Source organism: Leishmania mexicana, chromosome 31 (assembly GCF_000234665.1).
Source record: "Leishmania mexicana MHOM/GT/2001/U1103 complete genome, chromosome 31".
NCBI classification, from domain to species: Eukaryota; Euglenozoa; class Kinetoplastea; order Trypanosomatida; family Trypanosomatidae; genus Leishmania; species Leishmania mexicana.
In genome coordinates, this window is record NC_018335.1 from 973,040 (window position 1) to 984,203 (window position 11,164).

At 61.4% G+C, this 11,164-nt stretch overlaps 3 protein-coding genes across 3 annotated transcripts; all 3 read right to left on the minus strand.

Moving 5' to 3' along the window:
• Positions 1-232: 232 nt before the first annotated feature.
• LMXM_31_2500 (conserved hypothetical protein) lies at positions 233-721 on the minus strand (the record flags this gene model as incomplete). The annotated part of the gene is made up of 1 exon (XM_003878048.1): positions 233-721. The coding sequence occupies one exon, from the start codon at positions 719-721 to the stop codon at positions 233-235; it is 489 nt and encodes a 162-aa protein (XP_003878097.1).
• Positions 722-3,465: 2,744 nt separating this feature from the next.
• LMXM_31_2510 (conserved hypothetical protein) lies at positions 3,466-5,463 on the minus strand (the record flags this gene model as incomplete). The annotated part of the gene is made up of 1 exon (XM_003878049.1): positions 3,466-5,463. The coding sequence occupies one exon, from the start codon at positions 5,461-5,463 to the stop codon at positions 3,466-3,468; it is 1,998 nt and encodes a 665-aa protein (XP_003878098.1).
• A 1,228-nt stretch (positions 5,464-6,691) lies between these two features.
• LMXM_31_2520 (hypothetical protein, unknown function) lies at positions 6,692-9,469 on the minus strand (the record flags this gene model as incomplete). The annotated part of the gene is made up of 1 exon (XM_003878050.1): positions 6,692-9,469. The coding sequence occupies one exon, from the start codon at positions 9,467-9,469 to the stop codon at positions 6,692-6,694; it is 2,778 nt and encodes a 925-aa protein (XP_003878099.1).
• Between the last annotated feature and the right edge of the window lie 1,695 nt (positions 9,470-11,164).

Here is an 11,164-nt window from a genome sequence, read left to right on the forward strand (position 1 = left end):
CAGCGTAAGCGAGCTCGCTATGCCTTCGCAGCACAAACACGGTGTGTCTCACGACAGCAATGCGAAAACTTGGCAGGCACGCCCCGAAACACGAGCGTGAACCTCACAAGGCCGCAGCCGCACCTCGACTGAGAAGAGCCGTTGGCGAGATGCAGCGAGGCAGCCGCTCCTTCTCCCCTCTCAGCGGTGTTGATGATCGGTGCTCACGCTCTGAGTTGCGTCCCCTGCGGCACTAGCGCGGGCGCACCTCCTCGAGGTAGTCGTCGTCGTACATATCGCGGCGCTGCTCCAGCGAGGCACCCATCCGATCCACACGTGCGTCAAGCAGCGACTGCAGATACATCCCCTGCCACCCCACGTAGATGATCATGACAGCGTACATCCAGTAGAACCAGCGAAAGTCAATCTTCTGCAGCGGGCCTTTTGCCTGCGCGTACTTGATGAGGCTCTCCCTCAGCACGTTCGTGTCCACGTCCTTGAAGTCTTCGGGGTTGATCTTGCCTTTGTTAATGCGAGACTGGCGGATGTAGCGCCGCATAGCGCCGTAGTTGCTGTGCGAGTACATGAAGAAGCGCGGCAGATCAATGACCAGGTAGGCGGCATCTCGTATCGCACATTGCAGCTTGTTCACGGCCGGATCCCAGTGCGTGAACGTCCGTATGTCGTGCTGCAGCGTGCGCGTCACCGTATGCACAAACGACACAGGTGGTGCGCCCGCCATCAGCTCGCGTCTCAGCCAGTATGTGTGTGTGTGTGTGTGTGTGTGTGTGTCAGGGGGAGAGGAGTTATGCAAGAGACACTAGGTACGTGAAGCAGGGCTCGGAAGTGCAAGGCTTAGTGGGCTTGGCTTGCCACCCTCTTTTCACCTTATGCACGCCGGTGGAGTGGACAGTAGAGATCGTCCAGTGCTGTGCGCAACAACGGCCATCCCCGGGTGCGCAACCGTGTCACGGAGACACGGCGCGATTGTGTGCAGCACAGAGAAAGGAGAGCACGGAAAAAAAAGGATGTGGGAGGTTGTCGGTGCGCAGGTGTCGTGATGGAAAGCAATCCGAGAGAAGGGAGGCAGGACATAGCGCCAGCACCAGCGCTGGACCGCATCGGCGGGGTCAGAAGTACGATGGCCAACCGCAAAGCGAAGGAAACAGGCAAAAAAGGGGGAAAAAGCAGCGTGTCGACTGTACGCGGGCGAAAAAAAAAATAAACCAACGCCATTGCCTCGCTGGTTCGTCTGGCTTGTCACGCCGGCCCCCTTTTTTTGTCACGTTGCTCGTGTGCTCGCTCGTTTTCTCTTTGTGTCGCGCCCGTTTTGAGCATGTTGCAGTCGTAGCGTGATGGAGTGGTCGAGCACCCGCCATTCGCGGTTCGTGGTGATGGGCTCGAGACTGAAAGGGAGGAAGTATGGCGGCGCGGCAGCGAGGCGTCCGCCGCAGCAGACGCTTGCAGCCCTGATGCACTCGCCTGTTTCTTCTACACCCATTGCTGCACGAAGCAGCACAATCACACACACACACACACGCCCGCACGAAAGAAAAATTCTGCTACTCATCGATCGAGCAAATCGCACAAGACGGCCATCTTCTAAAGGGAGGGGGGATATAGGGGGAGGTGTAAAGGAGTCTAAGGGAAAGGAGTGGAGACACACGCAGTGGTCCGAGCACAACGACGGGGGAAGCGCCTCTGTGCTCCCTAACCCACAACATCGACGGAGGTCTGAATCACATCGCCTTGGCAACCAATGTCCCCCAGATACGGCTGCAGCAAGCACGCAAAGAGCCGCGCGTCCATCACAAGCTCCCCAACGCGCTCGCGCACTACATCACGCAGGCTCTCCACGTCTCCATAGACACCGCCTCCGCTGTTTGAAGCGGCAAAGTGCGAAGAGCTAGCGAGCGGGTAGGCGTTCGGGACATCTCGCGGCATGGGGCACACCGTGACGGCGCCATCGATCTGAATCACGTGCCGCGAAAGTGTCCACACGGCTGTCTGGATGTGCCGCCGTGACGGAACCAAGTCCAGCAAGCGCCCGAACACGGCATCGCGCACGACTACCTTAGACAGCTCCCGCTTGTCCATCGTCGACAGCAACGGAATGTCGGCATGTGTAGCGGGAGGAGGCGACAGCGCTACAGGTGAGGAAGAAGGCCCAGAAAACAGCTCTGTCGAGGGGGGACGGCTGCGACGCTGCGGCGGAGTCATGTAGCCCCGCCCAGCTGCTGTCTCTGCCTCCTCATGAGAGAAGTCGTTCGTGTATGCCGTGTAGTGACTGCATTGCTCTCCTGCCCGTGGTAGGGATGGGCGCGACTGGGCACGCTGCAGTGAGCTGGAGTTGCGCGCGGTGATGGAGCATGCGTTGTGCCGTAGCTGATAGAGGAGGCTGAAGCGGACGATTGGGGCACCAGCTGTGCCCGCAGCAGAAGCCTGTGCCTGCCCTGCTATGCCGTCGCCGTCGCCGTCCGACGGTCTTGAGGAGTTGATCGCGTACGCCATGGGCTGTGTGCGAAGCTGCACCACTAGCGCGCTCTCAAGGGGGATGTGAAAGGTGGTGCCCCAGCACGCTGACTCTCTTGACTCTCTTGTCACGGAGCACTAGCTTGGCGAGTGCAAAAGAAGGCGCCGGAAAACGAAACACACGCAGAGAAGCTCGATGAAAGACGAAAGGGTGCACAGCGATGCAACGCACAGAAGCCCGTTTCCTCCAGTCTAGGGGAGAGGGGCCTTGACGGGCTCGCGGTATGCACGCAGAGAGAAACGGTGGACTGGGGCTCACCTTCCTAGTGGACGATGGTGGCGTCTCCCTTTCGAGGATGAGAGGCAAGGAGTTGGCGAATGATGAGTGAGGCGCGCAGTGATCTTATCGTTTCGTGACGATCGAGTAGGTTACCGTAGCTGCCGTATGCGGAGACCCTACGTGCAGGTGGCTTGGTGGCACTGCTATACAATACACGTCATCGCCAGAGGCTCACAGAGAAGGAGAGAGGCAACGGATTGGAGTGGGGGAGAAGTGGGTCAGCGTACGGCAAAGAAAAACGCAAAAGGGGGCGTTTGTGAGCAGAGGGAGAGAGGGTGAAGCGAGAGGACCGATGCGGGGTGTGCATGCGTTGCATGTGGAGGAGGGAAAACGCAGCTGGAAGTAGCCCGCACGCCTGTGCGCAAGTGGGGGCCTACGACCTTTCGCTGCACTGTCTTGTCAAAGGATCGCACATGAGTGCGCGCCGCTGCTTCCCTACACGAGACATACACCCCGAGGTCGTCCACAAAGAGTTGGCAACACACCAGAGAAGGACGACGACACGGGTACGTGTGCGCACAAGACTATTCCCACGATTCTTTTTTCTCTGCGCGGGCGTGCATGTACGCACGCTGGGTTTCTCCAGCGACGCCTATTTCGAAAACCATCATTCTGCTCTCCCTCCCTAGGGCCACCTTCCCATCCAGCATAACACATGGAGGCGTCGCAACCGCTTAGGAGGGAGCAGAGGCACACACGCACTGCCACAAGAAGGCCTCCATATCCACCACGGCCATCGAAGACTTCCGAGTTGCTGTATTTACGCCGACCGCGGCTGAGGCGACCAGGGACGAAGTCCCGAGAGGCAGCGTCACCCGTCGCGTGGAGAGGTCAGTGCCCCGCACACACTCGAACATCACGGTGCCGCCTGTCACTGTCATCTTTACATGCGCCATGGGCGCTGATGACACGAAGAGCGCTGACAAGGAGAGGTGAATGCTAATTTGCGTGCCCGGCCGCACCTCCACCTCGACGAGCCCACCGAGCCCGCCGTCCGTGAAAAACGACTGCTGGAGGGATTGAAGCTGGGTGGCCAAGGTGTCCATCACGACGGCGCAGACCAAGCGGTTAGCCGCCTGCAGTCCACCACTCAGCCCCTCCTGTGCAAAGGCCAGCCGCAGAAAGCTCTGCAGTGCCTCACGATCCTGAGGCACAACTCTTGCAAAAGGCGAAGGCGTGGGTGCTTCAGGCAATGGCAAAACAGAGTTGACGGTGCCGTGAGCACTGCTGTGAGCTATTAAGGGGGCTAGACCAACTGTGGTAGGCGCAGCCGGTGGGGCGGATGGGGTCTGTACAAGAGGCACCGCCAATGCTGACTGCGAGGTCAAGAGCGACGCCCCGGCGCCGGTGGTGAAGATGTTCCAGTAGAGCGCCACGAGCGTCCACTGTCGGCGCCGCACGTCATAGGTGAGGTCCACGAAGAGTGCATGCTGCACACACACGCGCACGATGCCGCCCTCAGCGCAGACAAACTCGGCGTAGACAACGTCGCTAAGGAAGGCGTCTTGCTGCGACTCGGTGAAGCTCTGCAGCGCCTCGCGCAAGGCGACTCGGTACGCGGCAACATCGCGGGCCACACACGGCACCTCACGCAGCAAGTGCGCTTTGGTGTGCACACACCAAGCCCGCTTCAACATGAGACGCTCCGCCTCCGAGTTGAGCTGCGCAAGCTCCTGGACAGCAGGAGAGACGTACAGTGGCGCGCACACAGCGTTCACGCGTGGCAGCAGCGCGGCGCGGGCAGTGTAAAGGGCGAAGCGACGTTTGCGCTGCTGCGTGGCCAGCCGGTCCCAGTAGTTGTGCGTATCTGGTGTCACCGCTGTAGACGCCGAGGGGGATGCAGCAGAGTCGCCGGCCTCGTCGCGTGGCCGCTTACCGGTAGCGGAAGTGCCACCGGCCGTCGGGCGACGACGAAACACGATGTTCACGTTTCGGCTAAAAGCGCTCAGGGCACCTTCGGCGAGAGGCACGAGATTCAGAAACGGCTGAATGCAGCTCACCTTCTTTGCTTCCGACGCTGAAGCGGCCGTGCCTGCCTCGCGTATATCACCACCCTGAACCCGCGCCACGGCCCCCGCCGCCCTTGTACCTTGGAAGCCCTGTGCAATGCGATCGAAGCGACGCAGTGCGAGCATGAGTACAGGATTCTGGCGCACCGCCTCACAGCTCACACGGCAGGCGCCGTCCGCCTCGTCATCAGCCTCTGCTGTGCGTCCTGATGTGAGGAAAGACGTCTTCACAGCTTCCGTGTGCACGCGACGACGATCTGCACGTCCCGAAAACTGAACAAGAAGGTGCTTGACGCGCTGCAGTCGTTGTAAGCGCCGGCGGCACTCCGCCACGTCAGCCTCGGTCAGCGGCGCCGCCTCCCCATCCGCATCGGTTGCGTGACGTGAGCTCACTTTATGGCGTGTCTCAACGGCGCCGTCCGCGGCAGAGCCGCTGCCTTCGTCCTCTACCTTGACCAAGTCACCATCCTCGACCTCCCAACCGGACTTAAAGGAGACGTGGCCGCTGGCGTCAGTGGATCCAAGGTCTTCACGCAGCTGCACCGCGTAGTCAGTCAGCAGGCGCCCCACCGCTGTCGTGATTGTCCGTACGCCCGCGCCGCCGACGGTGCCACGCCGCTGCAGGTCGGCCGCCTGCACTGCGGGCTCGCCATGAGACGCCATGAAGATCGGCCTAGGAAGGAGGTTTGAGCAGGACAAAGAGGGCGTGACCAAACGCACGCAGACACGCACCCACCCGAGCACGCGTGCGACCGCTGTTGGCCGTGCGCTTCCAAAGACTCTGAGGTAGCGCTGGAGAGAGAGTGAACTCGCAACGGAGAAAACGAGAGGAGCAATGACGATGAGGGAGAGGAAGGAGAGCGACGGGGCCAGTGACTCATGCGCGATACGGGACTGCGGATACAGAAAGAGTGAAGAGAACACACCAGTGAGCCGGCACTGCGTCACGGGCCGGTCGGTGTGGTGGCGGGTCCTCTCCCTGTCAAACAGTCGTTCGTTCCGCTCACCTTCTCTCGCCGTTTCCTTTGCGGAGAGACGCAAGAGGAAGTGGCAGCCTTCATGGGCGTTGATGTGGGTGCACGCTTCTGTGAGAGAAGTCGGTGTCTAGATAGGCACAGAGCGCATCCTTCCGCAGCACTGCCCGCTCCGCTGTTGGCCCAGCCGCTGGCGCAACGACGAGGGAGGGAGGGAGGGAGGAGGGCAAAGGGAAGAGGAGACGACCATCCAGCCGCCATGGCTGATAAGTCCATCCGCCATCCTCACAGGTTCGATCCGCCCCCACCTCCGCCTCCGCCGTCCCAGCCCCCATTTCGCTTTTTCGTTGGTTTCAGCTTGCTTGACGCGCGTTTCGCTGACACCGTGGCACAGGAAAGACGGGAGCCGCCACCACCACCACCCCACAACGCGAAAGACGCGATGGCCCCTCAGCCAAACAAAGAAGCCAACAGAGTGCGAAGTCGTGGGACAGGTACGGAAGGCGATGCGGGAGGAGGAGGGGGGGGCACGAGCGCCGAAGGACAGCGAGTGACAGACGACAGACGCAACCACTCCCCCAAAACGAAGACCAAAAGAGGGGGCTGCATGCAATCAACGCAGAACGGCAGAGGAGGTGCGGAACACAGTAGGAGGCGGTCACACGCAGAGCGAGACATGCACGCGCCTGTGCACCATACCTGACGGAAAGTGTTGGGCAATGCGATGAGCGAATTGATGCCGCCGGACGAGGGCAGCATGAGAAGCGAGAAAGAAAAGATGTACAGTTAAAACGACAAAGGAAAAAGGAAGAGCACTGCGTAGAGCCATGCGTGCCGCTAACGCTCTCAATCCTCCTCTTTTCTCAGAAGCGGCCCTTCTCGCAGCCGCGCGGACAGACCCGGCACTATGGGTTGCCTCAGATTTCTCTGTTTGCCTGAGCGCGAGCAGCCTTGCTGCCGCTGTTACCGCGGCCGCTGTGCCGCTTCGGGGCGGCATTTGTGCTGGAGGACGTCGATGATGCGACACTCGAGCAGGAGTTGGAGTCTTGCAAGGGGGTGCGACGGTGACCGCGACCGTGTGGGTTGCCGTCGCGGTTTCCAGACGTGCGCCAGCCCGATTTGCGGCCGCCGCGCTCGCCTACCGGTGATGCGTGGCCACGGCTCTCGTTTCGGCGGCGCCCTCTATTGCCTCCACTGTGTTGATTCTGGCTCTGCGTCTGTGCCTGGAGTTGGCCTCGCAGCCCGTTCGCCTGAAGAAGCTCCTGCTGCAGCTGCAGCTGCGCCGCGGCTGCCTTGCTCTTCTTCGCGGAGCGCCTCAAGACGTCCGGCTTTGACATGAGGGCTGGGTTGGGTCCTGTCGAAAGACTCATCGGCGCAGCGCCGTATCCGCCACCGGGAGGCGCGGGTTTCGGAGGTATTGACGGCGTGCCGAGTCTAACAGCGGTTGCCACCTTCGTTGTCAAGTTGACCGAGGCCCCCGACGTAGAAGGGCGCGACGACGGGGATGTCCGGCCGCTGAGGGTGCTTGCGTTGTTGACGCTCGCGCCAGCCGCAGCAGTGGCGACCCCGTCTGCCTTGTCCTTTTTTCTGCGAAACAGGCCGCCAAAGAGGCCTCTGCTCTTGCTGGAAGGCGCGACAGCGGAACTAGGGTCAACGCTGGGGTTGTGGTTGCCGTTGCCCTGCTGCGGAGGGATGTGGACATTCACGGTGCCGCTACCCGGTGCGGGATGCCGTGAGCGTCCCGGCGTGCGATCGCGACGGCGCTGCCCCGCCGCTTCAGTGTGGCTGCTCGCCGCGCATTGCTGCACCCCGGTCGCCGCATCTCGCGGCGCGACAGCGGCGCCACAGGGCCTCATGGATGCATCGTAGGGCGCCCTCTGCGACATGGTGAGCGGCAGCATCATGGACGCCTCCTGGCCCGGTGCTCCAGCTTTACCAGGTGTAGCCGAGTCGGCCTCAGCGGCGGCGGATTTGCCGCGCCGGAAAAACCTCAGAATGCCGCCGTCCCCCTTCTTCTTGGGAGCTTCGGCGACGCTGGCGTTGTTGTGCGTTGGCGGGGAAGAGGCGCTGCTGACAGGATCCCCTGCCTTTGGACGTAATCGCGAGGACGATGAGGCTGAGCGTGGCGGTCGGCGGCCGCCGCGGCGGCCTCGGCGATCTCTGCGACGCCGGCGGTGGCGGTCGCGTGACGATGCCGAGGCGGGGCGCGAGGCAGACTCGGCGTGAGTGGACACGGAGGACGAGTACGACGACGACCCTTGTCTCAACACCGCGTCGGAGCTGCCGCCAGAACTTGACGAAGAGGCGGAAGGGGTGCGGCGGTGGCTTCGGTGGCGTCGGTGGCCCTTTGATGTGCTCGTCGGTGGTACCGCAGGCGGCGGTGACGGCGCCGCCGTTGAGATGGGCGGTGGGCTTCGGGCACCTCTGTGAGCTGGTGGCGCAGCAGACAGCATTGCCGGTGGTGGCGGGGGCGCGACCACCAGCGCGCTGGCCACTGTTACGGGCTGAAGCACTGGAACAACGAGGGTACTGACAGGCGTTGGCCCCACAGACGGCACCGCCGCTCCCGCTGATGTCGAAGCATTGGCGGCAGTGCTCTTGGGGGGGCTGCCCCAGCGCTGACCAGATCGATGGTTCGATCGGTGGTGGCGCGAGGTGTCGGCAAGGCCACCGGCAAGGCGTGCAGAGGCGGACTCGGGCTCATTCACGTCGCTGCGGGAGTTGTCGTGCTGACCGCGCAGTTCGCCGCGGTGGCGGTGGCGGCGTCGGTGCGGCTCCTTCGTGTCCTCACCGACTCGCAGTTCTGGTGGCGAGCGTGGCGAGGCGGTTCGGCGCCTCTCCCCGCCGCTATCGCCGTGATGACGCCGGCGTCGTCGCCGGCCACCACCGTCACCGCCGTCATCATCATGAGCAGCGCCCCAAGCTGCAGCCGGAGCAGCGGGTGCAATATGTGAGTTGGGACCGTTAGAGCAGTGCGGAAACTCCTCTCCAAACGTCGCTGTCGCCACCTGCGACGGCGCACGGCTGTAGTTGGTGCCCCTAGGTGGTGGGTCATCGCGATGGCGACGCCGCTCGCTATAGATGCCGCCACCGTCGTGCCTACCGGAGGAAGATGGCTGCGCTGCCGAGGCAGGGGTTGCCGTCGCCTCGCCGTCGCCGCGGCGATGTCGACCGCTGCGAGGGCTCTCACGTCCCTTTCCATGTGGAGACGCAGAGGTGGACGCGTTTTGCGGGTCATAGGAAGGGCTAGAGGGGGCGGCGCTGTGCTGCTGAGTCGCGAGTGCGAGCGCAGTAGTGCTGAATGTGGTAGCCTGACACGGCGGCGGCAGCGGCACTTGACCCGGCATCACTCCTGCAGCTTGTGGTTTCTGAAAGGCGTACTGCTTGACGGCCGCGTAGGGGGGGTAGTAGTACCCCGCAGCGGGCCGAGGTACGGCATAGCTGCCCGGGTAAGGGACACCAAGACACGCTGCAGCAGCCGTATTTGGCGAAGTCGCGCTCGCCGCGGCTGGAGAGAGTGGCCGAGCTGGCATGCCATTCATAGCGCCGACAAAGACACAACGATTCGCACCATCACCGTAAGCTGCCAGATGCATGGCAGAGTTGTAGGGAGCGCCGCTGGCGAACATCATCTGCTGCTGCTGGGGATCGGCTGACCCAGCAGCGCTGTTGGAGAAGCGGTTGGCCGCAAACATGAGCCCCGTGTGCTGTGATGTTGTCTCTGTGGATGAGTAATACGCCTGTGTCACAGCGTGATCCTCTATGTGGGTGTGCGTGCCGTATGCTGGGCCCGATCCGGCGAGCCTGGAGCCAACCAGGTAGAGAGAAGGAGGGCAATCACGCAAGAGCTAGGCAAACAGCAAGAAATGTCAAACCATGAATTTATCGTCGTCCGCCGGAGAGACGGCAGACGCGACAACGTGCCACGTTGGTGGCAGGGAGGGAGGACGGAGGGGATGAGAAGAGAACGAAGACCACCACACAGCGTGCAAGATAAAAGGAGAAAGACGTGTATGCGCTGCCGTGCGAGGATGACAGAAGAGAGAAGCGAGCACGTGCGGAGGGGGAGGTAACGAAAGCGAAGGCTGGGGAGGCACGCCGCCGTCCAACACGGAGGAGGGAAGAACAAAAAGTAGCCAATACACCGAGGGTGGGTGGGTGCGGGGAAGGTGGGGTGGGATGGGGTGATGGTAGAATAGTTGAGAGAGAGAAACCGAAGAAAGCAAAGAAAAAAATGAAGTCGAGCAATCGGCGACCAGGTGTGCAAGCGCCAGCGATAACTCGACGCTGAACAGAGCACACAGACACACACAGACACACACAGATACACACACAGAGAGACACAGAGAGATGGCAACGACAGCGAAAACAGTAAAGCAGTGGCACACACACAAAGTGCGTGTGCAACCGCCAAAACAACGACAGGGATCAAGACCGTGAAGGCAAAGGGTAGGAAAAACAAAAAGAAAGAAAAACTATCGCCCCTTCCCACGTCCACGCGTAGGAAGACGTGGATGGCTGCGGAAACGACCAGAGGAGGGGAGGGGATGTGTGAGGAACAGAGCGAGACGGACAGGGGCGAGGGACTGTGCAGACACACGCGAAAAGAGTCGCTCCAGCGTGAACGCAGAGACACACACGCACACACGCACACACACGCACACACACCGCCAAAATGCGCTGAAAAGTCACACGTGTTCAGCGTCTCTCTTTTTTTTGGTTACGTTTCTCGCTAGCGTTTGGGGGCGTCAGGGATGGCGATGGTGAAGCAGCCGGCGGACTGCGTGTGGGTGTAGGTATGTCAGTGTGTCGGTGTGTGTGGCGACCGTTTCCACGATGTCTCTCATCCAGCTGTACACGACGGAAGAAAGATGAAAGGGGAGGGGCCAAGTAAGTACCCTTGTCGAGCGGCGGTCAGCGCCGTAATCGCCTGCAGAGAAAGCAACTAGAGATAAAAGAGGCGGCTTGGTATGGCAACGAGAGAAGCCGCGACAGCGTAACAAAACAAAAGCTGCTGCAGTGACGCCGGTGCGGGGTGCCGAGGACGAGGACGCCCAAAAAGTACGTCCAAAGAAACCAGGAAAGATGGCAAACCAAAACAAGACCCGTGTGAACAGACGACGCCCCCGGAGCGGAGGGGCGGAGGAGGGCTAAGTATATAAGGCTTTTGTGTATGCAGAGGTGTCGTTCGCGGCTAGGAAGGGAGGAAAAGGGGCAGGGGGGAAGGAGTACGTGACTGTATCCCTGATGGTGCGCAGAGAAAGAGAGGGTGGGCAAATCTCTGTCCCACTCGCAAGCTCGCAGCTTCCCGCCGTTTTCGATTCGCTGCTCTTCTTTCGTACCCCTCTGCCTCCAGTGCATGCAGAGTAGAAAGGAGAGAAAGTCTGCCG